The 26031-nt window shown below is 42.8% G+C and overlaps 1 protein-coding gene across 7 annotated transcripts in view; it reads left to right on the forward strand.

Moving 5' to 3' along the window:
• The window catches only part of Cep164 (centrosomal protein 164), a 64920-nt gene that overhangs the window by 14684 nt on the left and 24205 nt on the right, over positions 1-26031 (forward strand). For 4 of the 7 annotated variants that reach the window (XM_071616729.1, XM_071616732.1, XM_071616730.1 and 1 more), the window contains 8 exons: positions 5776-5980; positions 12705-12860; positions 13185-13319; positions 14442-14519; positions 20560-20688; positions 22045-22428; positions 23395-23475; positions 25537-25620. In XM_071616729.1, coding sequence (XP_071472830.1) covers positions 5776-5980; positions 12705-12860; positions 13185-13319; positions 14442-14519; positions 20560-20688; positions 22045-22428; positions 23395-23475; positions 25537-25620 — 1252 coding nt within the window. Of the gene's footprint in view, positions 1-5775; positions 5981-9786; positions 9846-12509; positions 12547-12704; positions 12861-13184; positions 13320-14441; positions 14520-20559; positions 20689-22044; positions 22429-23394; positions 23476-25536; positions 25621-26031 lie in introns of those variants that run through there. The other 3 variants (XM_071616734.1, XM_071616735.1, XM_071616733.1) reach the window with 3 other exon arrangements.

Genomic DNA, 26031 nt, shown 5'->3' on the forward strand with positions numbered 1-26031 from the left:
ATTTGACTTTGTAAAATTTCATTAGGTATTGTTCCATCTATGTCCATGGGGAAAATTGGTGTATAGTATCAGTTTTTTCCTAATAATCTGTCTTATTTTAGTATAGGTTAATACTGGGTTCTAAGAATGATTTATGAATTTCTTCCTCTTCAGTTTTCAGGACACATTTCAGTAGGATTGGTATTTTTTTCTTCTTTAATTTTTGGGAGAATTTACCAGTGAAATCATCTGGGCCTGTAGGTTTCTTTATGAGAAAATTTTAAACTAAAAATACATATTCTTTAATAGATATAGGATTATTCAGTATATTTCTTCTTGAATGAGCTTTGGTAGCTTGTGTCTTCCAAGGAATTTGTCCACTCATCTATTTGTTTTTTTGGTGGTACAGCGGATCGGCCCAGGGCTTTGTGCATGCTAGGCAAGTGTTCTCCTGCTGAGCTATTTCCCCAGCTCCCCTATCATTCTTTTTTTTTTAAAATTAGTTACTGATGGACCTGAATTTATTTATTTGTTTATATGTGGTGCTGAGAATTGAACCCAGTGCCTCACACATGCTAGGCAAGTGCTCTACTGCTGAGCCCCAGCCCCAGCTCCTCACTATCATTCTTGATACTTGTTATTTGTATACTCTATCTCTGATTACTCTGGATAGAGGTTTATATATTTTGTTGATTTCTCAAAGAACTAGCCTTTGGTTATATGAATTTCACAGTTTTTTTTTCTTCCTATTTCATTGATTTTTCATGGAATCTTTATTATTTCCTTTCTTTGATTTATTTTGGGTTTAATTTGCTCTTTTTCTAATTTCTTAGGGGTGACACACTGTTTTAATTGTCATGGTTATATGAGTTAATATTTTGTTAAGGCTGGTCTTTTCTATATGATCTTTAATTTTTTTGGGGGGGTGCTTGGAATTGAACCCCAGAGGTACTTTTTACCACTGAGCTACATCTCCAGCCTTTAATTTTTTTTTTTTTTTAAGACAAGATCTTACTAAGTTGCTGTGGGTCTTGCTAAGTTGCTCGCAGAAGCTTGGGAGGCTGAGGCAGGAAGATCTTGAGTTCAAAGCTTAGTAAGAGTGAGGTACTAAGCAACTCACTGAGACCCTGTTTCTAAATAAAATATGAAATAAGGCCAGGTGTGGTGATGCCTCCTGAGTTGCTGGGATTACAGGTATAATTATACTGCACACTGCTCCCATAATCTATTAATGTGGTGAACAACATTAGTATATTTTCTAATGTTAGAACATCTTGAAATTTCCGGAATAAATCCTAATAGGTCATAGAACGCCAGTTTTAGGTAGTGTTGGATTTAGTTTGCTAGTATTTTATTTATAATTTTTGCAGTTATGTTTATAACAGAGATTAACCATATATTTATTGTGTTGACTCTTTGTGATTTTATTATCAAGGTGTTTTTGCCTTAAAACATTATTCAGGGAGAGTTTCCTGATTTTTCTTTGTTGGAATAGTTTGTTTAGGATAGGCTTTTTTTTTTTTAATATTTGTTTTTAGTTATAGAGGGACATGACACCTTTATTTTATTTGTTTTTTCTTTTTATGTGGTGCCTCGGATCTAACCCAGTGCCTTATGCATGCTAGGCAAGCACTCTACTACTGAACTACAACCCAGGCCCTTAGGATAGGCTTATTTTTAAGTTTGTTTTTCTATTCTTTTTTGATATACACAACAGGGTATATTTTGACATATTATACATACATGGAGTATAACTTATACTAATTAGGATTCCATTCTTGTGGTTATATGTGAGTTTCATTGGTGGTGTATTCATAAGTGAACATAGGAAAGTAAAGTCAGATTCATTCTATTATCTTTTCTATTCCTATCCCCCTTCCCTTCCCTTCATTCCCCTTTGTCTAATCCATTGAACTTCTACTCTTCCCCTCCTCCTCTTGTTGTATGTTAGCATCCACATATCAAAGAGAACATTTGACCTTTGGTTTTTCAGGATTGGCTTGTTTCACTTAGCCTGATAGTCTCCAGATTCATCCATTTACCAGCAGAAATCATAAAGTCATTCTTTTTTATGGCTGAATAATATTTTTTTTAACTTTTTTTTTTTTTTGTCTTAGATGCACACAATACCTTTATTTTATATTTATGTGGTGCTGAGGATTGAACCCAGTGCCTTCCACATGTGAGGCAAGCACTCTACCACTGAGCTACAACCCCACCCACTGAAGAATATTTTATTGTGTGTATATATCACACAATGTGATGATATATATATAGACATATATATTTCACAAATTCTTTATTCATTCATTTGTTGAAGGGCCCCTAGGTTGGTTCCATAGCTTAGCTATTATGAATTGAGCTGCTATAATCATTGATGCGGCTGTGTCACTATAGTATGCTGATTTTAGATCCTTTTGGTATATAACAAGGAGTGGGATCACTGGTCAAATGGTGGTTCTATTTCAAGTTTTCTGAGGAATCTCCATATTGCTTTCTAGAGCGGTTATACCAATTTGCAGTTCCACCAGCAATGTATGAATGTGTCTCCCCCCCCCACCCCCCCGCAATTTGTTTGAAGATTTGGTAAAACTCATTTTGGGCCTCTGTGTGTGTGTGTGTGTGTGTGTGTGTGTGTGTGTGTGTTTGTGTATGTATAAAGTTTGACAATTCAATATTTTAATGGCTATGGCTATGGCCCGATTCTGGCTTTCTTGAGTCAATTTTGGTAACCTGTTTTTATTCTGGGGAATTGTCTTTTTGGTGAAGGTTTTAAACTTTATTATCATCAGTTCTTAATTTCCTGGTATGGTTTTAGAATCTCTACTGACTCTGTAGTTACTTCCCTTTTTATTCCTGATACTTTTTGTCATCTCTTTTCTTCTTGAATTTTTTAGAAGTTTGCAAGTTGTATTAATTTTCTCAAAATCAGCTTTTTTGGGGGTTGAACCTTCATATTTTATACTCCATGTTTCTTAACTTCTCATTTTAAGAATTTCTTTATCTCCCATATTGCATTCTGAGTTTCTTTAGGTATATTTTATAATTCATTGTTTTTTCTTTCTTTTGCACCAAATCTATTGTTTTACTTACTTTTTTCTTTTTTAATAACTCGTCATTCCTACAAGTTCTATTATGTTTTTATTTATTTTTGCAGCACTGGGAATTGAACCTGGGGTGCTCTGCCAGTGAGCTCTATTCTCAACCTTTTTATTTTTTATTTTGAGGTAGGGTCTCTTCAAGTTGCCCAGGCTAGCCTTGATGGTGATCCTTCTGCCTTAGCCTTCCGAATAGCTGAGATTACAGATGTGTGCCATTGCACCCAACCTTTCCTTTTTTTCTTTAGAATTCTTTTCTTTCATTATGAATTCCACCCCTTTTATCATTGTCATAATTTTTTTTTTTCAGTGCTGGGAATTGAACATAGGACCTTGTACATGCTAAGCAGACACTCTACTACTAAGTTATGTCCCTAGCCCACTATAATAATTTTAAATGTTATTTTTAGTTTTCTTTTGATTATCCTACTATCTCAAGTTATATGGTATACTGATTCTTCTTATTATTATATCTTCTGATTTTCCCTCATGTTGAACTCTTTTCTCACATGGTTTGTAATTTTTATTGTGAATTTTGTGAATTTATTTCCTATGGGGATTATTTTCTGTGAGAGTCTCCTTCCTCACTTGTTGAGTACCTTCACAATTGCTTCTCCCAGGGGTTTTTCAGTAGTTTAAGACTAAAGTTTTGTATTAATTTCCTGACTTGGCATGTTTTGGACTCTGTTTATATGTCCTGAAGTTTCAATTTGTCATAAGATCTTCTCTGTCTGTCTAGATCCTGGAGTGGGCCCCATACTCATTTGCTACTTCCATGACCTACTGGGTTCTTTTTTTTTTTTTTTTTGTGGAGTTAGTGTTCTTAAGAGCCCCAGATACATGCAAGGGTCACAGTTCTAATTACCAAATTAATCAAGACTTAAGGCCACATTTCTGTCCCTAAATTAACATTAAACTCCAATTTCCTGGGACCTATATCCAAATCAGATACTAATGTTGGCTTCTCAGTTCTATATTTATTACTTGGGCTTCTGGGTTTCTGTTTCTTGCACCTGAGAATTTTTCTTTCTGGTTGAGTTTGAAAAAAAATTTTTTGTTGTTGTATTATATATTAGTCCCATTTTTATCTTTGTTGGCAGGGAAATGTCATCTGTTTCCTTCAGTTTAGCTAAGCATGTTGCTTGAAGTTTTGTATGTTTCTTTCAAAGAAATTTCTGGAGCTAGGGATGTAATTCATAGTAGAGTGCTTGTTTAGCATGTGCATATTATTAATTAAAATTTAGCAGTCCTTCTAATAACACATTTTATTATTCATGTAGAAATATTATCAATTAAAAAATTGCCAATCCAAAATCTGCCAGATAAATTAGTCTGTCATTCTTAAATTTGGCCTTCCATAAAGCTTTAGGGCATGGATGGACACATGCATCCAAGTTTTTTTGTATCTGTGTAACAATAGTGGCCTTTACTACCATTTTCATTTGGATCATCATTTCCATCTGATGCTAGAACCATAACACTGCGCTTATAATAGCATTCTAGGCTTTTTTTTTTAAGCCTGTTTCTTGCCTATTACCTAGTTAAAAAAAAAAAAAAATCAGTTATGCAGTGGCCCTAACTCTCAGTGTCAATTTTCTGTTATTAGTCTGTTTCTATTACTATAATGAAATACCTGAGGCTGGGTGCCTCATACCAGCTCAGGGATCCCATGAGAACTAACTTAATGCCTTCTAAGGAAAGTTGCTCCAGTGATGTAACCATCTTCCACTAGGCCCATTCTCTGAAGAGTTCAACCACCTCTCAGTATCACCACACCAAATTTCCAACTCTTGAACTTTCCAGGGACAATATACATCCAGACCATAGTACCCCTGATATTTCCCTGTCTATTTCTGGAAAATGTTCCCTTTTATTTGAATTAAAGATTCAACTTGTCAAATTCATAAGGAGCCTTATTGGGATTGTATTGGATTCATATATTAATTAGAGATAATTGGCATCTTTGTAGATTTGAATCTTAGGGACAATTGTTTTTCCTTTTTCAGTAAAGCTTTGTAAAGATTTTACACGGTTTGTACTCATTCCTGTGTATTTTATCTTTTATATTGTTATTGGGGATGGGATTCTTTTTCCTGTTCGCTGTCCTAATAGATTATTGTTAATTATTAATCTGTTTCAACATGGACAAGTCCAAAATAAACCATTCATTTTGGTTTATTTTGGACTTGTCCATGTTGAAACAGATTCTCCTCCTTTATTTTCTTCTGTTGGGTTCCCCGCTACCTTGGGTTATCACTTCTTGTGAGTTTAGAATCTTCTACAAAACCAGAGCTTTCACATTTTTCTTCTTCATACTCTTATTAAATATTAAACAAGGTCTACTCTATTCCTAGATGACATAATGTTTATATTTCTCCATCTAACTAAAACCAAGTTCATTTCTACTCCAGTCTAATATTAATTTCCTGGAACTACAGTGATTATATGTCTTCATCTAGAGAAATCCTTAAGTATTTCAGTCCATTGTTCTATATCTAAGTGAACTCCTTAATCTTAGCCAGTGGTGCCCTTCGCCCTTCAATTTTGTGTTCATTCTTTTCCCTCCTATCTCCCTGCTTTCCTTCTTCTCTTCCTCCTGCCCTTTTTCTTCTTCTTCTTCTTTTTTTTTTCTTTTCTTTTTGTCCTAAGTAGCCTTGGCCTGAGCAGGGACTAACTTCTGAATTCTGCTCATCCCCAGCCAGGACATCACAGGTGATATTTATTATTTCAACTTTGCCAATGGGCAGTCCATGTGGGACCATCCGTGTGATGAGCATTATCGGAACTTGGTGATCCAAGAGCGAGGGAAGCTGTCAACTTCTGGGGCCATTAAGAAGAAAGACAAGAAAAAGAAAAAGGAAAAGAAAGAAAAGAAGGACAAAGAGACCTCCCAAAGTCCCCTGGTGAGTCAGTGGGTACCAGCTTCTAGAGAGGCCAGGGCTGAACTGAGGGGATGGGGAGCCTGTAGTTGTCTTCAGCCAAGAGGTGAAAAACAACAATAACAATACATTCTTGATGCTACATCTTCTAATTTTCTTTCAGCTTCTAGCAGTCATTACTATCTTTAAACAATTCTTTCTCTTTCCATGGGAACCTGGGTTACATAATGAGACTGATGAGAGTGCCTGCTCTGCCATATATTGTTGTCGTTTTTCGATAGTCTAAGAGGTGATGGCATCTGCTGCTTTGGAAAGTGGGGATGGGGGACAATTGATAGAAGCCAGTGGGCCTAGACAAGTGAGTGCTTTCTCTTCACGCAGAGTCAAGCTTTTCTAGTGTGGGCTCATCACTTGTCTTCAAGTGGTGTGAGTTAAGTTATCAGAATACCAGTACCTTCAAGATTCAGAAGCAAAGCTTTGTGCTTTTTGCATTTATGGCTTCCTTTTTTTCTTGGTGTCTTTGGTTAGTGGTGGGTAACAAATTTAATTGCAGTGTGATCACCATGGTCTTGAGTAGCTTTTGTGCTGAGTTCAAAGTGCTCTTATCCATTGTTGTTTTATTTGTCTCTGCAGCGTGTCTGAACTTATGAGGCAGAAGTTATTACCCTTGTTTTATAGGGAGAGGAATGGAATTGGAGCTTTACAGGAGTGAGATCTGAGCCCTTCCTGTCTGCTATTGGTGCCGCCACTGAGCCTTCTTCCTTTACCCATGCCTGGAACTTGTGGGCACATTGAGGAAGGAAGGCTCATGGAAACTCAGTTCAGCCAAATGAGGAGAACCAAGAATATTTTTCCAACCTTCTCTGTGGTCCAGTTGTTTTGTCCTATTGTTTATAGTTTTTATTTCCTGCCAAAGTCTGGTGCTTACTTCTCCATGAAGATTTTCATCTTTTTTTTTTTTTTGTATGCATGCTAGGCAAGGACTCTACCACTGAGTCACACTCCCAGCCTTGTTTTCTTTCCTATGGTGTCAATTCTGGTGCTGTACAGTTGCTGATTAATTTAGCTTCTTTATCATGTTAAGCTTTGTTGATTACCCCCTCTCCCACATATCACTCATGGTTCTGAGAAACTAGATAACAAGTTCATTTCTCTAGATAGAAGAGGACAGTTAATTTCCAAATAGGTTGAATTTTAAAATCATATGTTTGAGAGGCAAAAGGTAGGTTTTTACTTTCGTGAAATTATTTGAAATGATAATCAGGCATCCTGCAGGTGCTGACATGACTGAAGGTGGGACAGGGAATGTAGTGTGGGTTCTGGGGAAGAGGCTTGGTGACAGACTGAGTCCTGGCTGTGTGTCTGAATTCCTGGAGCTCTCTGTTAAAAAGAGCTCCTACTGTGATTTCAGGAAATGAGGATGACTGGACAGCCATGAACCCTCAGTCTGATTCTTAGGGCTCAGGACAGGCACCTCAAGCTTGTCTAGGGGACAGACTTGGTGGGCAACCCAGACTTAGGTGGCTTGGGCCCTCTGGATGTGTGCACTCTTAGCTGGGTGTGTTTAGTGTGAATGTTAGCAGAGAGTGGTTATTTTTCAGGGTTTTTTCTATGACTTTCTGAGTATCTCACTGGACTGAGTTTCCAGGGTTCAGGGCACTGGTTGTTTCTCCTCTTCTTTTCCACTTAGGCAATTTCTAGAAGTCTTTGATAAAATTGGCAGATTTTATAAAATTAACCAATCACAGAACTTGAGAGCTAGATTGCATCTTGGAGATAACCTGGCTGGTGATTTTCAGAGTTTTGTTAATAGTAAAGCCCTGTTTTCAAATCAGTTCTCTACAGAGGTTCAGCTTATCAAAAAAGAAATGAAGCTGCTCTGGTTGAATTTGGGAATGTAGGTCTGGGTGATGCCTTTTCTTTGTCACATGCATACTTTGTAGAGCCCTGCCTGTGCTGAGTCCCTCAGGTTCCATGGATTATGGTTTGCAGGAAGACATTGATCTAGTCCAGCCTGCTCTGTGTAAAGAAGAAAACTGGAGCCCAGAAAACAACATTTTCAGCCCAAAGGAGTTTTTAGCTTTTCTTCCCTCTTTTGATTTCTGCTTTACTTTAAATGGAGGGTGGTTTTGTGCTAAGTGCTTAGCAAGGGCTGAAGTAGCAAGTATAAATCAGAAGTGCTTTGTCTTAGTTTTCTCTGCATGTTTATATATCCATTTAGGAAATACAGCCTGATCAGGGACTTCTACCTTCTTCCTCCTTTCTTCGTGGCCCATCCCATCTCCCAGCACCTGGGCTTGCTGATTTGGACCTAGACCAAGAGATGCAGGCTAGAAGTGAGGGCTCCTTTAAGAAAGGGAAGAGCCCATACATGCTGGGTGACACCTCTCGGCCTCTCATGGGTGCCTTCCCCGGCAAACTGCAGCCACTCTCCAAAAATCAAGCTTCCCGAACCCACCAGATCTTTGCTGATGTGGAGAAAATCTTAGGCAGGGCTCCAGCGCAATGCAGGACAGAATTAGCTCATCAACAGGGTCTGGAGACACCCCAGAAGGCAACAGAGAAAATCTACCTGGGGTTTTCAGACCCTGAAATAGAAGAACTGGAAATGAGGACCAGACAGCAGAAACCTGGTGTCCTGTGCCCTCAGAACACTGGACCCCTCTGGAATGGGCAGGATGTGTTAGAAAGCAGGAGCCAGACCCCTGTCCACTCTAAGCTTTCTGAAGCCATCAAGGATTCACAGCTAAAAGGGGAGCAGCACAGCCACAGCATAACCACACTGAGCTCCACTGGCCCTGCAGGGGACAAGGGTCAGAGCCCCATTCCCTTACTATCCCCTGAGGAAGAATCCTCCCTATCCCAGTGTTCTTCTGACCATATGCTGCCTATGAGAAATAATAATCTCTTTTTATTAGATAACAGCCCAGCTAAAGACCTGAACTGGCAGGGAGTTCCTGGGGAAGGTGGGAGCCTGGGCAGGGGGAGGCGAAAGAGAGAGTCCCCAGGACTGTGGATGGGACAAGTCTCCAAGCTTGTCAACAAGGATACCCCAGGGAGCTGCAAGGAAACAGAGACCAGTATCCCTGAGGCTCAAGGGTCCTCAGCCAAAACTCCACTGCAGGGACTCTTCATAATACCACCTGATACTGGGACATCAGAAGCAGCCCAGAATGCCCTTAATGGGGCTCCTACCAGTGAGCAGAGATACCCTGCAGGGTCTCCAGAGCCCCCCAGTGAAGATAGGAAGGCGAGTGTATCTGGGGCTGATGTGGAGAGCATCAGTGGCTGCAGCAGCAACCTGGCCTTGCATCTTGGCTCTCAGATCCTGGGTGAGGTAAACAACTTCCCTTGGGACCTACAGAGCTCCCGTGGATCTGTGCCAGGTATGGGTCAGGGAGGCCCTGGGCCCAGAGATCAACACGCCTGCCCATACATGGTGCCCCAGTTGTCCCACATGCAGAGCTCTGCTGAAGAGCAGTCAGAGAGTGATGACTACTCTGAGGATCAGAGGTTCTACCAGCACATCCTTCAGATGGTCAAGATCTCTAGGCGACTGGAAGGCCTGGGGCTGCCTGAAAGCATGCAGGAAATGCCAAGCAAAGACATCGCCAGCATGGTCTGTTGCATGGCTGCTGAGTCTTCCAGGATGTCTAGTGAGGGTGAGCAAGAGGCCATCAGAACCATGGAGAGGGACTCAAGGTTTCTGGTTTGGGGGCCAGAGCTGCTGGAACATCCTCAGGAGTTAGCCCTTGGTCCAGCTGAGCAGGAGGCCCCTCAGCAAGCCCATTGCCAGCCAAACAGCAGCCCCTTCAGGCAGGGGCTAGTCAAGCTGAATCCCAGCAGAGGGCCTGCTGCAGAGCCAGGCAAGATGCAGCTTCTCAACCAGGTAGGCTTCTTAGAATGGCCTGAGGCCTGAGGCCTCTGTGAACTTATCAGGGAGGGAGCAGGTGGAGTCGTCATCTTACCATACCCCTCAGGTCTGCTTTCCTGTCCCTCACTCCCCTTGGTAATTCTTGGTCCCTTAATTACCCAGATGGCTGTCTTTTGGCATCACATGCATTTCACTTTTCTTTTATGCAATGCCTCACGCATGCTAGGTAAGTGCTCTATCACTGAGCCACAACCCCATCCCTCACATTTCTTTAACCCTAACACTCACTTGCAAAATAGGGTTGAGGGAATGTGTGACTTCCCTTCCCTGGATATAGCTGTAATTCTTGATTGTTCACATGCTGTGAAGGTGGTATGTTCTGGGGGTGGGCAAGGTGGTACTGATCCTGACTCTGCACAGGATATAGGACCTCCTGTGATTTGGGAAGCCTTTTTCATCAGCTGATTCTAGAGAGGGGTGCTCCCCAGTAGGCACCTCACCTCAGAGCTCTGAACTTGTGCCTTCTTGGCAGCATACAGAGCTGGAGAGTTAATATTCTCATGATGAACTCAAGCCCATGATCTCCTTCCACCATATGGTGAGCTGCTTCTGCTCCTTGTCTCCCAGAGTGCCCAGAATACTACTTGACTAACCTGTGTTAGGCTTGTGCAGATCCTGTTTATGACGTTACTTTCTTACCTAAGGAATTACCAAAGGGCTGGGCTTGCCCTCTCTTTCTGACCCTTTGTCCCTTTAAAGAATCATCATATTTTTCATAAAGAGGTCCAGTTGGATCAGAGACCGTGGGTATCAATCTGAATTTCCTTGGCTATTTTGCTGTGGCCCAGCTGTGGCTTTACCCAGTTGTTCCCTTTGGTTCCTAATTGCTGGCATGCACTGGTTCTCTGTTAGCTCTAATAACTACTACAGCACTATAAATATCGGATAGGCTGCAGATTATCCTGAAAGTTTTAATTAGCCCGATGGCAATGAGTTTATCTGCTCTGAAGGACAATGCCATGCATGGCTCCATACTCCAGAGTTAATGGCTATCTATAGAAGATGATCAGTGAGGAGCCAGGAATGTATAATTTCCCTGCTAACCACTGATTTAGTAAAGGCCTGGGAGAACAAAGCCCTCAGCATGCCCGTCTCCCTCCCTCGAGCCCCCAGCACGTTAGCAAATTAACCATGTTAGGAGTCTGTAATTTTCCATAAATACAGTGTGGGAAGAATTTCACTTGCTGATATGCTGGAGCTGGTTGAGGGACTAATGGCAGGAGGAGCAGGCCCCGTTTGCTCATAATTCACTCAGAGAAGCTTTCCTGGGCCTCTTTTCTGCCAGAGTCAAAAGTGGTACAAAATACTGTCTTAAAGATAACACTGGGTTATAGTCCCATCTCTGCTCCTCTATGGCCCTGTGACTTTGGGCAGGGTTCTTGGCCTCACCAACGTCTGTTTGCTGACATGGGGTCAATGGCAGAAGCCTCCTCAGATTGTGTGTAAATAAAATGAAACTTTGCATTTAAGGTGTTTAGCCAATACCTGGTGCTCCAGCATTGTTGGCTAATTCTATGATGATCAACTTCTTTTTTCTCTAACAAAGATCTTCTACAGCAGATCGTATGATGGGGGAGCTACAGAGGCTTAGGAGTGATTCTCACCTCATTTCGTGCTGAGTATCTGATAACCTTCCCTGTGCAGAAATAGGCCCTGCTAGACCTGTACGGTAGCCTGGCCCCTGTGCTGAGGCTGTTGCCAAAAAGATGGTAGATCTGAACTTCCTCAGCCTGCCCATCTCTGGGTTCTCTTTTCTCTTTCAGTCCCTGTGGGATTAGAAAGGAATGGAATTTCTGCTTTGTTTCATACACTTTAAGTTTGAGAAGTGGCTCTTGAAGAGCTCTTTATAAATTGTACCCTGGTTTCTGCTTTTGCTAAGCCCAGTTGATCATATGTGAATCCCTGTAATAATAGCAATTCCCTAAAGTTCGTATAGCCCTAGACCACTCACAAAAGCCCCTTGTGTTCATTATCTCATTCAAGCTGCTCAACGAATGTTCTCAGAGGCACAGCATGCACCCTCTTAATCTTGCAGATGCATAAGCTAGGAATCCGAGATCTGTGAGTAGCCATGGGGCTCACACATTCTTGCTCCAGCCTAGTTTACTTTCCTCAGTCCTTGCTGGCGTGAACCTTTGTGAGAACAGGGAAAAGAAGGGACCTGGTCAGGCCACTGCTGCCCCTTGTCAAGGCTCCATCCAGCCACCTTCTTCATCAGTGGAAAGGGGAAAGAGTTCAACTTTGTTGCTCATACTTAATGTTATTTTAATTAAAATAATACATGCCTATAGTAAAAGATTAAGTCAAATAGAATAAAAGATATAGTGAAGTACAGCAGTTCTCCCGTGTGCAGAGCCCACCCTCAGAGGCAACCACTTTTTTCCTGTTGTCTACCTCCATCTTTGTCAATAATGTGCTGAGATCGCTTTTTCTTAACTCATCAATTTCAAAGTTTATCTGTTGAGACTTCTCCTTCTGGTAGATGAGGGTTTTGTCTCTGTGCTCCCTTCCCACATACTTCCTATACAGCTTCTGAAAGGAGAGCAGAACCCCATGCAGCATCTGCCAGATGTAAGAGGACTGTTTATGTGAGATGGCATTCGAGTTATGAGAATCAGGAAACCAGCCTGTGATTTCTCACACAGTTGGCACAATGGTAATTTCTGGATGTTGTGTTTCATTAGCAGCCTCCAAGCGGAGGCGGTTTAAATTTGAGCGGGCAGGATTTAGATGTTTTATTTTTGTATCTGTCTCCGACACTTGCAGAGCCACGTGGTTTCTTGGGTTTGTAATAAGATGTTTTCTGTTGCCCAGGCTCTGGGTTCTTCGTTAGCCCCAGTCCACATTCCTCTTGGGGGCCTGGCTCCTTTGCGAGGCCTCATGGATCCCCCGCCCTTTGCTCTTCGAGGACCTCAAAGCGCGAGCCTGGGGAGCTCAGCGGAGTCCGGTCAGCTTGGAGAACTCCCGCTGGTGAGTACTTTCCCTGGCTTGCAGAGTGTTTAGTTCCTGTGGAAGCTGTGGCCTGTGGATGGCCTGTCGTAATCTGGTAGGAAGATGAGTCATGCCTGTATGAAGCTGCACATGGCCTCTGGGACCATCAGTGCTAATTTCCCAATTCTCGTAGCCAGTGTGGTAGGAGCTGGAAAAGGGAATCAGTAGTGTGAGTTAGATCAGCTTCATGGACATGGTGGGACTTGATTTGGAGACATCTAAATAGAGAGTGGGGTGGACATTCCAGGGTCATTCTGAAGGTCTTCCTGGTGAGTTTCTTGATGTTCTTTCTCTATTTTGGAGCCTCCACAGGGTCTGAAGACTTCTGCGTATACAAAGGGCCTCTTGGGCTCCATCCATGAGGACAGGAATGCTCTCAGCCTCTTGGGCTTAGGGGAGGAGACCAATGAGGAGGATGAAGAGGAAAGTGACAACCAGGTATGATCAAGCCCTCTCCCTGGCCTTGAAACCCTCTGTGCTATTCTCCCCCTTTCCCCCTTATTAGTGCTCTACCACTGAGCTACATTCCCAGGCTCTTCTTTTTCAAAATTATGTTTTCAGGCAGTGTCTTGCTAAATTGTGATTCTTCTGCCTTAGCCTCCAAAATGGTTGAGATCACAAGCCTGTGCTGCACACCTTGCTTGAAAATCTTTTTTATTGTGGTAAACTATGTATGACATAAAATTTTGCCTTTTTAACCATTTTAAGATTACGATTCAGTGGTGTTAAATACCTTTACAATGTTGGGCAATCATTGATACAATCTTTTCCAGAACTTGTTCATAATCCCAAATAGAAGCTCCATATCCATTAAACAATAACTCCAATTTCCCTCCCTGTAGTCCCTGGTAATCTCTAATCTTTTTTCTGTCTATGAATTTGCCTGTTCTAGATATTTTGTATAAGTGGAATTACAGAATATTTTTCCTTTCGTGTCTGGAATCTTTCACTTGGTTTGTTTTGAAGATTCATGTAGCATATATTAGAACTTCATTCCTTTTGAAGGCTGAATAATAATCTATCATATATTTATATCATGTTTTGTTTATCCACTCATCTGTTGATGGATACATGGGTTGTTTCCACATTTGGCTAATCTCTGAGCTATGGTTTTGTTTTTGACATGGGATGTCACTAAGTTGCCCAGGCTGGTCTTGGACTCTGGGCTTAAGTGATCCTCCTGATTCAGCCTCTTGAGTAGCTGGGACTATAGGCTTGTGTTGCCATGTCCAGGTAATTCTGTATTATTTTAAAAATAAATAAAAATGAATTTCCAGTCTACAGCTTTGTTTCTTGTCCAGCCTATAATCCTCTGATCTGATCTGGAAAGCACAACAACAAGGAGCTTCTTGGCCATTTGCGTGGTGCAGAGCTTTGCTTACATTGGATAAAGAGCTGCTTAGTGAGGCCTCTTTGGAGGTCCTGCTCTTGAGTCCCCTGAAGTCCTGCCTGGGCACTGTTTACCTGCTCAGCAGTATCCCACTTCTCCCTCTGTATTCCCTGTACTCTCAACTGACCAGTTACTTTAGACTTACCACCCATAATCATTTTTGTTTTCAGAGTATCCGCAGCTCCAGTGAGCTTCTTAAGAACCTGCACCTGGACCTTGGGACCCTGGGGGGAGACTTTGAGTATGAGGTAAGAGCCTAAAGCCCCTACCAGCAAATGCCTCAGCCCGGTATACTCCTTCTTCCTTCTGAAGCCCTTCTGTTTATGGGGTAAATGTTTGGAAAGAGAACCAGTTTTTTCACAGGCCTGTCCAGGGTTTCTGGGGTCTGGGGAGGGATGAGGGGAACAGGGAATCCATTCATTTACTCATGTACAAAACAACCATTTGTCGAATGTTCCTGCATGAGGTGCTTCACTAGCCACTATATGTCACATGCACATAAATGAGATATGTGTACTGTCCTCACAGATTGTGCAGTCTCATAGACTGTAAGGGGAAGAAATTACTTTCCTGCACATCAAAAAGCCTTGGTGGATGAGATGACATTTGAGCTGGGTCTTGAAGAGTAGCTGAGTTTTGGACGTGGAGGACATTAGGGAATAATCTAGGCAACTGAACAGCTTGAGCAAAGGTTCTAGGGCTGAAAAATACAGAGTGTGGATGGGAAGAGCACCCTCCCAAATTCTAATCCTTTTCTCTGCAGTCTGTCCCCTGCTGCCACGGGAATGTTCTTTATAAAGAACAAACAAATAGCAAAACTCCACTATGTTGTTGTAATACCTAAAAACCTCAGTGTAGATTTGTACTGGGAATAGAATATTCCCCACTATGTGTTCTTTGTCTAGTGTCTGATTTATTAATTTTTAAATAATTAGTATTTAAATACTCTCAAAGTATTTTACAACCAATGAATTATGAAGTCCACAAGTTAGACTTGCCCACACATTTAAATATGGGCTACAGACTCAGCTCAATCAGTTATAATTTTCACAAGTCTTGTATATTAGATTCTTTTAAATATCTTTTTTTTTTTTTCTTTTTTTAGAAAAAGGAAAAAAGAAGGTTTATTGTTTTGCTAGCAAAGAAGAAACACAGGCAGCTCCTGTCCTGAAGGCTGTGATTCTCTTAAATATCTTAAATACCTTAAAATCAAACAAGCCACACTCTATTAGAATGATCACAAAACCAATCAGTAAAACTATAGTCCTTCTAACAAAGATTTAAATTTCTTTCTCTGTTATCCCTTATTGTTTCTAAGTCTTCCCCTGACTTTGAGAGCCAGTGTACTGTCTCAAGCCAATGGAGGTTTCAGATGCTGGTGCCGGCCCCGATTTGGTGTCTAAGATCTAAGATGTGGGTGGACCTTTCAAGGTGACCCAATTCTACCTGTTGGCAGGACCCTTTTCCTCATTAGGTTTTGTCTTTTATCTCAGAAATTGCCCAGCTTTTTGATTCTGTATTATTGGATAGGTTTTGATTGTGACTTTAATGAACTCATTCTGTCAAATGTGGTACCTCTGAGTGTCTTGTCTGATTCCTCAGCCTGATACACGTCTACTTTGAAATTGTTCTTTCCATCTGCTTGTTTCCTTGACATGGCAACTATGTGTTCTTCTTGTTCACCATTAAGACCTGTGCTGATTAATGGAATCCGAGGAGATGCTCAGTTTTTTGTGCAGGAGAATGACTGTGGAGAGCAATACGGGTTTTAAGAAGAATGTGCTTTTGGAGAAAAAGGATAGTTTCCTAGAGACTGAGCAAGTTGAGGGTGGAGAGTCTATCCTATTCCTATGTGTTCAGCACCTGGCCCACTGCCTGGAACATAGGAAGCACTTGGGTATATTTTGTTCAACATTTGAGAGAATGAATACATGAATGAATGAATGAGCCACACTAGTCCAGGGCTGGGACAGATATTTTTTTCTTTCCTTGACTTTCCCAGGTTCTGAGTGGAAGAGATCATTGGTCCTTGCTATCAACTAGTAGAATGAAGATCTCAATGTGGACTGATCATGATTCATTTTGACTTGGACTACTTAACTTTTACTTCATAATAGATTACAAATGTCAGTCAAAAAAAGACATTTTCTTCTTGGACATATCCTGGATTTCTTAGAGCCTGCCTTCTGTTGAATATGTGCCTTTTGGGGGGAATGGGGAATTTTAAACATTTTTAATAACCTCTTTAATATAAATAGACACTGTAGTATAATAGGGGAAATGTGTGGAGTGGGCAGTGTTCCACATTCCTCCCATCCTTGCCTCTAACATGGCAACAGATTCAGGCCTTTTTGCCACATGGTGTGTGGGATTCCTATGTTCTAACCTCAGGCAGGAATTAGGGCTTTTTCTGTTGGGAAAATTAGCCATGAGGATAATTGGGGTTTTGGGACAGGCAGAGCTGTTTCTTCCTGGGCCTTGCCCTTTGTCCTTTGAAAATAACTCTTGTCTCAGTTACAGTTCTTGGCTCTTTGGAGCTGTCCACCTTTCCCTACTCCTGGGCATCTCAGGCAGCCCTGGATGGAACTTTCCTTTCTGTCTTAGTTCCCTATCTCACTGAGCAGTCACTTTGCTCATGATTCCATGAGAGGGCAGTAGGATGGCAAGAATACAGCTTTCTCTCTGTCTCCTTCTCCCTGTTCTTCTGCTTTCCAACTTAAGCCTATTTCTAGTCTATTACAGTCTCAAAAGGGAAAGGTTTGTGGAACCGGCACTGAGAACGGGTATGAGCAAGAGCAGGGAGGCAGAAGGGTGGGTGAGCAGGCAGTATGTGGCCATGTGGCCATGTGGTGCTGATGAAAAGCCCATCAGCGGATCAAAGGAGCGGGAGGGAGCCTGGGCTTAGAAATAACAGGATGATGTCAGTGTGATTGGAAAGTGCTAACTATATCAGGGTGCTTTGCAAAGAATTCAATTGAGCGGGCATGAGACCTGGAAAATAAACTGGACTGATGGTTGGCTTGGCAGGGGTCTCCCCAGAACTGGGGCCAATGCATGCATGTGGTGTGGAGCACCACCCCCCTGCCTTATGATCTTGTGCTGTGTGGATCATAGGAGCCCCTGAATTTGTGCTCTGGGCAGGAAGAAGGGGACTGCACCATTGGAGATCTCATGGCTTTGAGGGGGGTGTTAAATATTCATGAAATGGTTCTTATAGCACCCCCCTCCTCTACACCCCATTCTTCATGCAGATGTCAAGATCTTGAAATGTGCTTTAAGATACTCAAGGAACTGGTGCTGTGGCAGGAGGAGACAAAGGAGTATGAGCACAGAGTGGCTCAGGGCAAAGCTGTGTACTCTCAGAGCCCAGGGGAAGAAATTGCCCAGGTGCCTAGAGTTGGAGGGTTCAGGCTTTGGCCCTGGTGTCATGCCAAGGAGTAGGAATTTGGTGAAAGGAAACATGGAGTCAGATGTGATACTCAACTCTTGTTCATCCATTTTTAGATAATCTGCAACTAATGTTTAATGTGTCGCTTTCCCCAACCTCAAGGTGCACCTCTGTCTTGTAGTTAGTCCACATGGGTGCAGAGAATACAAGATCATTTATTTTAATATTTTAAAATTTAATCTTTAGATAGGCAGACTAAGATCAGCCCCATCAAGTGAAAAAATCTTCTTTTTTTTTCAGGGATGGTGGTGCTCAGGATTAAACCCAGGGCCTCTTGCTTGCTAAGTACATACTGTACCACTGAGCAGTACCCCAAGCTGAACATCTTCTTTTGAACAACTTAAGCTTGAGAGGTGGCTAGACTGGGTAAAATATTCTTATATAGTCTGGCTGTATTCTCTCAGGAATAAAGATAAGGATGGGAATCTCTACCTGTACCTGATATCTGTATCTGATATCCCCTGATTGATTGATTGATTGATTTGGTGCTGACAAATGAACTCAAGGCCTTGTGTGTGCCTGGCAAGTGCTCTGTTACTGAGCTATGTCCCCAACTACCAGTTGAAAGGTTACTTATTTTTTCATCATTTGGACAGTTTATTAATAGTTAACATTTGTTAAGTGATTTTGCTTTTTATAAGCATTATAACAAATATAGTCTAATCCCTATATGACCTTGACAAATAAATGTAACATCTCTATTTGGCAGAGTCAGAAGAGAAGCCTAACTCCTTCATCTGTACTACATATTCATTCATAAAAACAAAAAATTTTAATCAATAGCCTTTCCTGAGCATTCATCGTATACCAGAAGCTAGGTACTGAGGAAAATAGGGAGCTAATCTGGTGAAGGAAACAGAAGGAAATCAGCAATTATGATAGCTATTATGGCAGAAGATAGAGAAAACTCATGTCAGCTTCCCTTAGGGAACAAGGAAGGCTTCCTGGAAGAGTTGATGACTGTGAGAATCAGTGTAAATTTGTCACACTGGGAGGGGTAAGAAAGAGAGGGTGGAGGAGAAGACAGAGAGAGTGAGTGGTAGGGAGGGAGAGAGGGAGAGAAAGAGAGAGAATGGTTGTGTTAAAAATCTGCAGGGCAGCGCTGGGAATGTAAGGCCCTAGGTCTGATCCTCAGGAGAAAAAAAATGCCCAGCAAAATAGAGACATAGTAAGATGTGTATCCATAGTCAGGATAGCTGTGTGGCTGGAGATGAACCACGAGAAGCAGGTGGGAAGGGCTGTGGGCCAAGGAAGGAGGTGTGAACTCCATCTTGGAGGTCAGAGGCTGCTTCTGGTATCTGACACCTCCTCTAACTCCTAATCCAAGGTCTATTGCTAGGCAATCCTCTTGGGGCTAGGTTTCACTCCCAACTTCCAGCAGGAGAACCTTCCTTAATTCTGGACTGAGCCTGACTAGGGTGGATTGGCCCCACTTACTGAGCAAGTGGCTGACTAGATACTCCTTGTCCATCCTAAGGCACTTTCTCCTTAGAGTCTGTGGAGCCCCACAGGCCAGTTATGGAGCTCCTCTGAGTGCTGGCTGTTGCTGATATGTAGATAAGGCCTGGCCTCAGCCTGACGCTGCTCAGCTCAGAAACCATGGCAGGTTTATTCCTTGTAAATTGGGGAGCTGGGAGGAGCAGTTCTGGGTGGTGCCTGCCTTCTCAACTTCACCCTCTGCTTTTCTTCTAGGGACAGGCTTGAGGCTTGTGACAGTGTCACCCTTGTGTCCAGCTTTTCTTTGCTTTGGGAAGTATAGGCTCGTAACTAGGTCCACCTTAGATATTTTGCTTTTCTCAGTGTGAACTCAGCTCCTTGAGGGCAGGCAGGTCTATGTCTTAGTCATATTTGGTTTCTCAAGACAGTGTTTGGCACATAGAGGGTGCTCAGTGAATGATCATGTGGGTCTCTTCATATAAAATTAGTTAACATATAGGAGATACTGACAATATGGCAGGCACGGTTCTAAGTTCTTTAATGCACTTCATAAGTGCTAACTAATTTAATCTTTCTGGTAACCCTAGGAGAAAGGTACTTGTGTACTGCATCCTTGTGTTTTAGAGGAAACTGAAGCACAGTTTGCCTAAGAAGAACCACATCTGCAAGCTTGGAGCCATAATTTGAGCCTAGGCAATCTTTCTTGAAAGTTGAACTGTGAACTGCTCTATTTTTCTGCTTTCATTCATCATCCTTGGAGAGCATGCTTAGCTAGTCAGTAGGCTGCCAAACCTGATGCAATGGTCATATTTTTGAGCTTATCAGATATTTTACGAGACCATCAATAAAACTTGTACCTTTTGACTATCTACTTGAGTGAATTAGCTTTCTAGCACTGTAACAAAATACCAGAAATAATTAATTTATAAAAGAAAAGTTTTTTTGGCTCACAGTTTTGGAGGGTTCAGTCCATGATCAGTTGGGTCTATTGTTTTGGGCCTGTGGTGAGGCAGCACATCATGGTGAGAGAGCATGTTGAAGCAAAACTGCTTATATCAAGAGCCAGACAACAAAGAGAGGAAGGGATCAGGGTATACTCCCCAAAGCCTACAGACTTCCCATTATGCCCCACCTCCTAAAGGTTCTACCACATTCCAATCGTTTACCCTGGGCACCAAGCCTCCACCAATGGGCCTTTGCAGGGACATTCCAGGTCCCAAATAGAAACTGTGGACTTTGCTCCTTTTATTTCACATGATTGTTTATTATTGTCTTAAATGAATCTTGGCTTTTAAGTCTGCAGTCGTAAGATTTGGCTAACCGGGATGGAGCAAGACAGATTTATTACTGGAAAACATCCATATCCAAGCACTGGTTGTCATGCTTTTTGTTTGAATCTTCAGGATAAGGAAGTCTTAAAACTCCCTGCTCAGGAGTTGTTTAGCCAGGCAGCCCAAGTGTTAGCCCAGATGTATTCTGGGAGGAAAGCTTCTCAGCATGAGCCCAGGAAGGTCATTGGCTGTATTTCCAAGGTAGGGTTTTTTGTTGTTGTTGTTGTTTCTATTTTGGTCAAACCTAAAGAATTTAAGTTGTAGCAGCCATAGGTTTTCACTAGTCTTTAAAGTGAGGTTTGTGGTGAGAAAACAGGGTATGGCTGCTGTTGAGGTGTGCTGTTCTCCTTTCCAGAGACTCTGCCAAGGGGAGCTTAATAGATTGCCAGCTTCCAGATGCAGCCTCTTCCACCCACCCTGATTCATGCTAACCTGTACTTCCCCAAGCTGATGGATTGTAACATGAGTCTGAGTGCAGGGACCTTTCTGTCTAATGTGGGACTTCTCAATGGCAGCCTGCATGGGAACTCTCCTCTGGGCTGGCTGACTTTCTCATAACCATGCTATGCTTCCTTCCCTGTCTGCATCATGTTCTGAAAGCCCTCCCCTTCTCCTTTATCTTTCATAAACATTTCCCCTAATAAATCTCTTGCACATCTAATCCCATTTTGGCATCTGCTCCTCTGGGGACCAAATTTGACAACCCTGGATGGAGGATGCTGTCTGCAGGTTGCCGATGATCAGCTTTTATAGGGGAGGCTTTGGAGAGGACAGGCCCCCTTCTTTTGTTTATATATATATATATATATATATATATATATATATATATATATATATATTTTTTTTTTTTTTTTTTTTTTTTTTTCTTCCCCTGTTGCCTGTGAAAAATGAAGGATAGTAATTCTGGACTTTGTTCCCTTTTTCTCACATGATTGTCCATTATTATCTTAAATGAATCTTGGCTTCTAAGTCTGCAGTCTTAAGATTTGGCTAACGGGGGTGGAGTGAGAACATGATAGATGATGATAGACTTGTATAGTCCACATAAGTTATTTCCAGGCTCATCAGTAGACGGGGCCCAGTCGAGTGTGTCCAAATCACCATAGAAATTCTGATTCAGTAGACTGGGTATGGTGCCAGGAATCTATGTTTTAAAAAGTTGTTTAGGCCAGGCATAGTGGTGCATGCCTGTAATCCCAGCAGCTTGAGAGGTAGAGGCAGGAGGATCACAAGTTCAAAGCCAGCTTCAGCAACTTAGCAAGGCCCTAAGCAACTCAGTGAAACCCTGTCTCTAGATAAAATACAAAATAGGGCTGGGGATGTGGCTCAGTGGTCGAGTGCCCCTGAGTTCAATCCCCAGTACCAACTCTGCCCCCCCGCCCTCCCCCCCCAAAAAAAAAACCCAAAGTTGTTTAGGTGTTGGATGGCCACTGGGATCAGAACTCAAGCTCTAGCTTGTGAAAGTCAAGGAATACCATCTCCATCTTGTAGCACATCTCTCAACTCCTTTTCTATATTTCTTATGTCTTTCTTTTTGACATGGTCTGTGCTCTCTAGGAGTCTCCAAGAACAAGTCATCCAGAGGAGAAGAAGGATGTTTCTCTTGATTCAGATGCTGCTGGCCCCCCTACTCCCGGCAAACTCTTCAGCCAAGGTGGAGATAGCAGTCTGAGCAGTTCTGGTGGCAAAGAGCCACAGGAAAGAGGGGCGAGTCCTTGGTTTCCAGAAAAAGAAGAGAATAAGAAGAGTGATCCTGGGGCTTCCACAAGTCTGATGACACCTGGGGTGGACCATGGAGGTGATCAGCCTGCCAAGTCCTCTGAAAAGGAGCCACTGGAGGACCCAGTTGATGCAGGAGAGGATTCCAGGAAGGAAGAGGCAACAAATGAGCCAAAGAAAGAGACTTCTGTCCCAAAAGAAAACAGATCAGATGCCAGTGAAGTAAGTCCCGTAGGCAGTTGCTGACTGCAGTCCTCGCTGTTCTCTCTAGCTCTGTGCAGCTTCCTATCCCCACATCTTTATTTCTGAGTCAGGAGCTTCATTTGCAGGCCCTGCTCTGGGCTGTCAACATCAGCCAGAACCCTTAATTGTGACAAATATGCCCAGACCCAGCAGGCAGTAAAATCCTGAATGAAACTGCAAACTTGGTGGCATTGGAAATCCAGAGCAGAAATGTGCTTTTCCATTGGCACCCTCTTGGTATATTCATGTTCTTCTTTTCTCCTGTTTACTCTTTCCCTTCCCTACCTCCCTCTTCTAGTCTTGGTTTGCTGCAATCAGAGTTCCTTTGTGGGGTGGGGAGTGTGTGTGTGTGTGTGTGTGTGTGTGTGTGTGTAGGGAAGGCAAAGGTTCCATCGGTGGAAGTGTTCTGCCCCAGCATATATATATTGGATTATAAGAAGACCTTTCTCATTGGCTCTTTCTGAACCAATCCAAAACATAGAAGTGATTGGTTTTGCAAACTAGGCCAGTGGCTAAAAGTAGGTTCAAGTGGGGCAAGCCTTTGGCGTTTTAGGTTTTCCAATCCTTCCTCCTGGTAGTTGATAAAGGAATCCATTTAAAGAGCTTTTGTCTACTTCCTTGAAAAGATACTCCAATCCTGTTTTATAGGATAGCATCAAATTTCTGTACTGCCAACTTTCTGTTTCCACTACACTTGACTCTGTTTCTACATGTGAATCCTTGATCCAGTGCAGGGCATGCTTGTCCATGCCCATCTGGATTGCAAGGAGGCTGATGTGTGTGTCTGGAGAGAATGGCAGGGTCCCTTAGGTTTCAAGAAGAGGTGGATGTTGGTTTGGGCTGAGTCCATTGTTGGCACTATGGCCTGACCAGAATTCCCTGGATAGTGATCCTGACTCTCAGTGCTCTTCTCTGGGGGGTTTTTCTATGGGTCTGTCTCCTCAGGAGTCGAAGATTAGTGAGCATGTGAAAGAACCAAACCTCTCTGATTCCGTGACTTCTGACCCCAAGTCCTTCTTTGGCCTGGTGAGTTTGTGATGAGGGGTAGTAGTGTGGTGGGTAAGAGTATGGATTTTCATGTCCACAGGGGTAAGTAATTTGCCCAGCACCGCATGCTAATATGTGGGGGAAGTTGGGACTCAGATTTGGGTCTTGTTAGCTCCCGTTTCTCAATCTGTAACTAAGACTATTACTACCTACAATATAGGTTTCCTGTGAGAAGAAAGTAAGGTAGAGAATGTAAATCATGTTTATATAACATTAAATAAGTGTTAGCTATTATTATTCTTACTGTGTGTGACTTGCCTACAAGATTGTGTGAGTTGCCTCCAGGCTCTAATAGGCATGTTATAGGAATCCAGAAGGTTAGACTGGTGTATTGTGTTTCTGGGCTCACGGAGCTGTGGCAAAGACCAGTCCTAGGCTCTGGCCAGGAGGGCTCCTGTGGTTTCATTTTTGAAGTTAGGGCTTTGTCCTGGAATGCCAGAATCCATGGTTCCTTTGTCCTAGACCGTCCACTCAGCCCGCTGTGTCTCTGTTCTGTGTGCCAGGTTGAATCTAATGGGAGCAGTGGGGGTGCTTTTTGGCCACATACTACCTCTACACACCACTTCCATCTGTTTGGAGGAGGCAGATCAAAGGGAGGGGATTAGTGGGAAAGAGTCAGGGATGGACAGTGATGATACGGGGCGGGGGGGGGGGGTGGTGCAGAGGAATTAGGAGGCTGTGTACTTTAGCCCTGCACTTAGCTGTGGGCTTAAGAGGCAGATGGCAGCTGCATTATGTTACATAGAATTCAAACTGAAAGGAAAATATCACCAAAAAAGACGAACCCCACAAACCAGGAAGTGAAACAAAAAGTCATTGTTGTTGGCAAAAACTGTCCATGAAGAATAGCCATGTCACCAAACTCATGAACCAAGGGGTCTGTCCCTTCCAAAGCAGGCACTGTGTTGGCAACATGTGCCCATCAGCATTTTTCTTTATGGCAGTGGAGGGAGGAAGCATAGACAGCAGGACCAGACCATGTCTGGGCATCCCGCCATTTATCAGGGCTGATGACAGAACTGTCCCCATTAGCATGCTGTTGGGTAGCAGTCCTTCACTTAGCCCAGCAGGGATCATAGGCTCAGGGGTTTGGGTAAGGCCCTGTGGCAGCCAAAGGGCAGTGAGGAGCTGGCCCTGGTGTAGGTACCTGCTGTCTGTCCCAAAGAGAAGCCTATGAAGAAGGCACCACTAATTAATCCCCATTGTCTAGAGGGGTGCCTGTTTGGGAAGGGGGAAGACATGAATTGGAAGGAGTTTATCAAGCCTCATTTATAAGCTAGTCACAGGTTTCTGGCATTGTGGTGCCCTCGTTGAACACTGGAGAGGGAGAGACAGCTGGCAAGTGACAGACATGCTTTGGAGCATGTATCATGGAAAGACCTTGGGTTTTGGAGTTAGTCCCCAGGATCATCTGACCCCAGCCTTCTTGCTTATCAATCATGTGACCTTGGGCAAATTAAGTATGCTTCCCAACCTGCCTTTGCATCTGTGAAATGAGGACAGAGTTTTGGTCTCATAGGGTTTGTTTTTTTGTCCACAATTTTAGGAAAAAATTTAAGCTGGGCATGGTGGCACATGCCTGTAATCCCAGTGGCTCGGGAGGCTGAGGCAGGAGGATTGCGAGTTCATAGTCTCCGCAACTTGGCAAGGCCCTAAGCAACTCAGAAAGACCCTGTCATTAAATAAAATATTTTAAAAAGGGCTGGGGATGTGGCTCAGTGGTTAAATGCCACTGGGTTCAATCTCCCAAACAAATTAAAAAAATATATATATATATGGAAGAATTAAAGAATTTACAGTGAATACCCACATACATCTGCAGTGAACATTTTACCATATGTGCTTTATCATATATCTTTCTGTCTAGTCACATTTTTATTTTAAAGATTAAATTAGATGTCAAAATTTTAGCACAGTGCCTGGCACATAGCAGCCTTTTCTTAAAGGTTGGCATTAAGTTAGAATTGGGGTAGAGGAGGGGCCCCAATGAGTGCTGACTGGCAGAGGCAGAGTTGACATGATCACCTCCACTGTCTGTAGGACTTTGGTTTTCGCAGCCGGATCTCAGAGCGCCTGCTGGGTATTGATGTAATTTCCCCAGTTCTGGATGGAGCCTGTTGGGAGGTAAGTCTCTGTGGGTTGGTCTAGTTCTCTCTGGTGATCACTTTTTGAAATAACTCAAGAGCTGTCTCCTTCCCATCCTAGCACATGTCTCAGGAGGCTCTTTCCCTTTCCTTAAGGCATGGCCCTAACTGTGCCTTTGATGGGACTTATGACCATTCTTGCCCTGTAGTTGCTAGGAATTAAAGCATACCCGCTTCCCTCATGCATTACTCATTTATCTGTTCATTCAGTAACTGAGGGTTGACCACCTGCTCATGTGCAAAGCCCTGTGGAGATTGTGGATTTCAAAGCATTTCCTATCCTGGCCCATCCATACCTCTAGCCCACGCACCGCCCACCAGCTGGGTCTGCCACTTGTCCTTCCTGAAGCATACCCTCCACCTCCACTGTGGCTCTGCTGGCCCTTCTGTT

This window comes from Marmota flaviventris, chromosome 9 (genome assembly GCF_047511675.1).
Source record: "Marmota flaviventris isolate mMarFla1 chromosome 9, mMarFla1.hap1, whole genome shotgun sequence".
In the NCBI taxonomy this organism is placed as follows: Eukaryota; Metazoa; Chordata; class Mammalia; order Rodentia; family Sciuridae; genus Marmota; species Marmota flaviventris.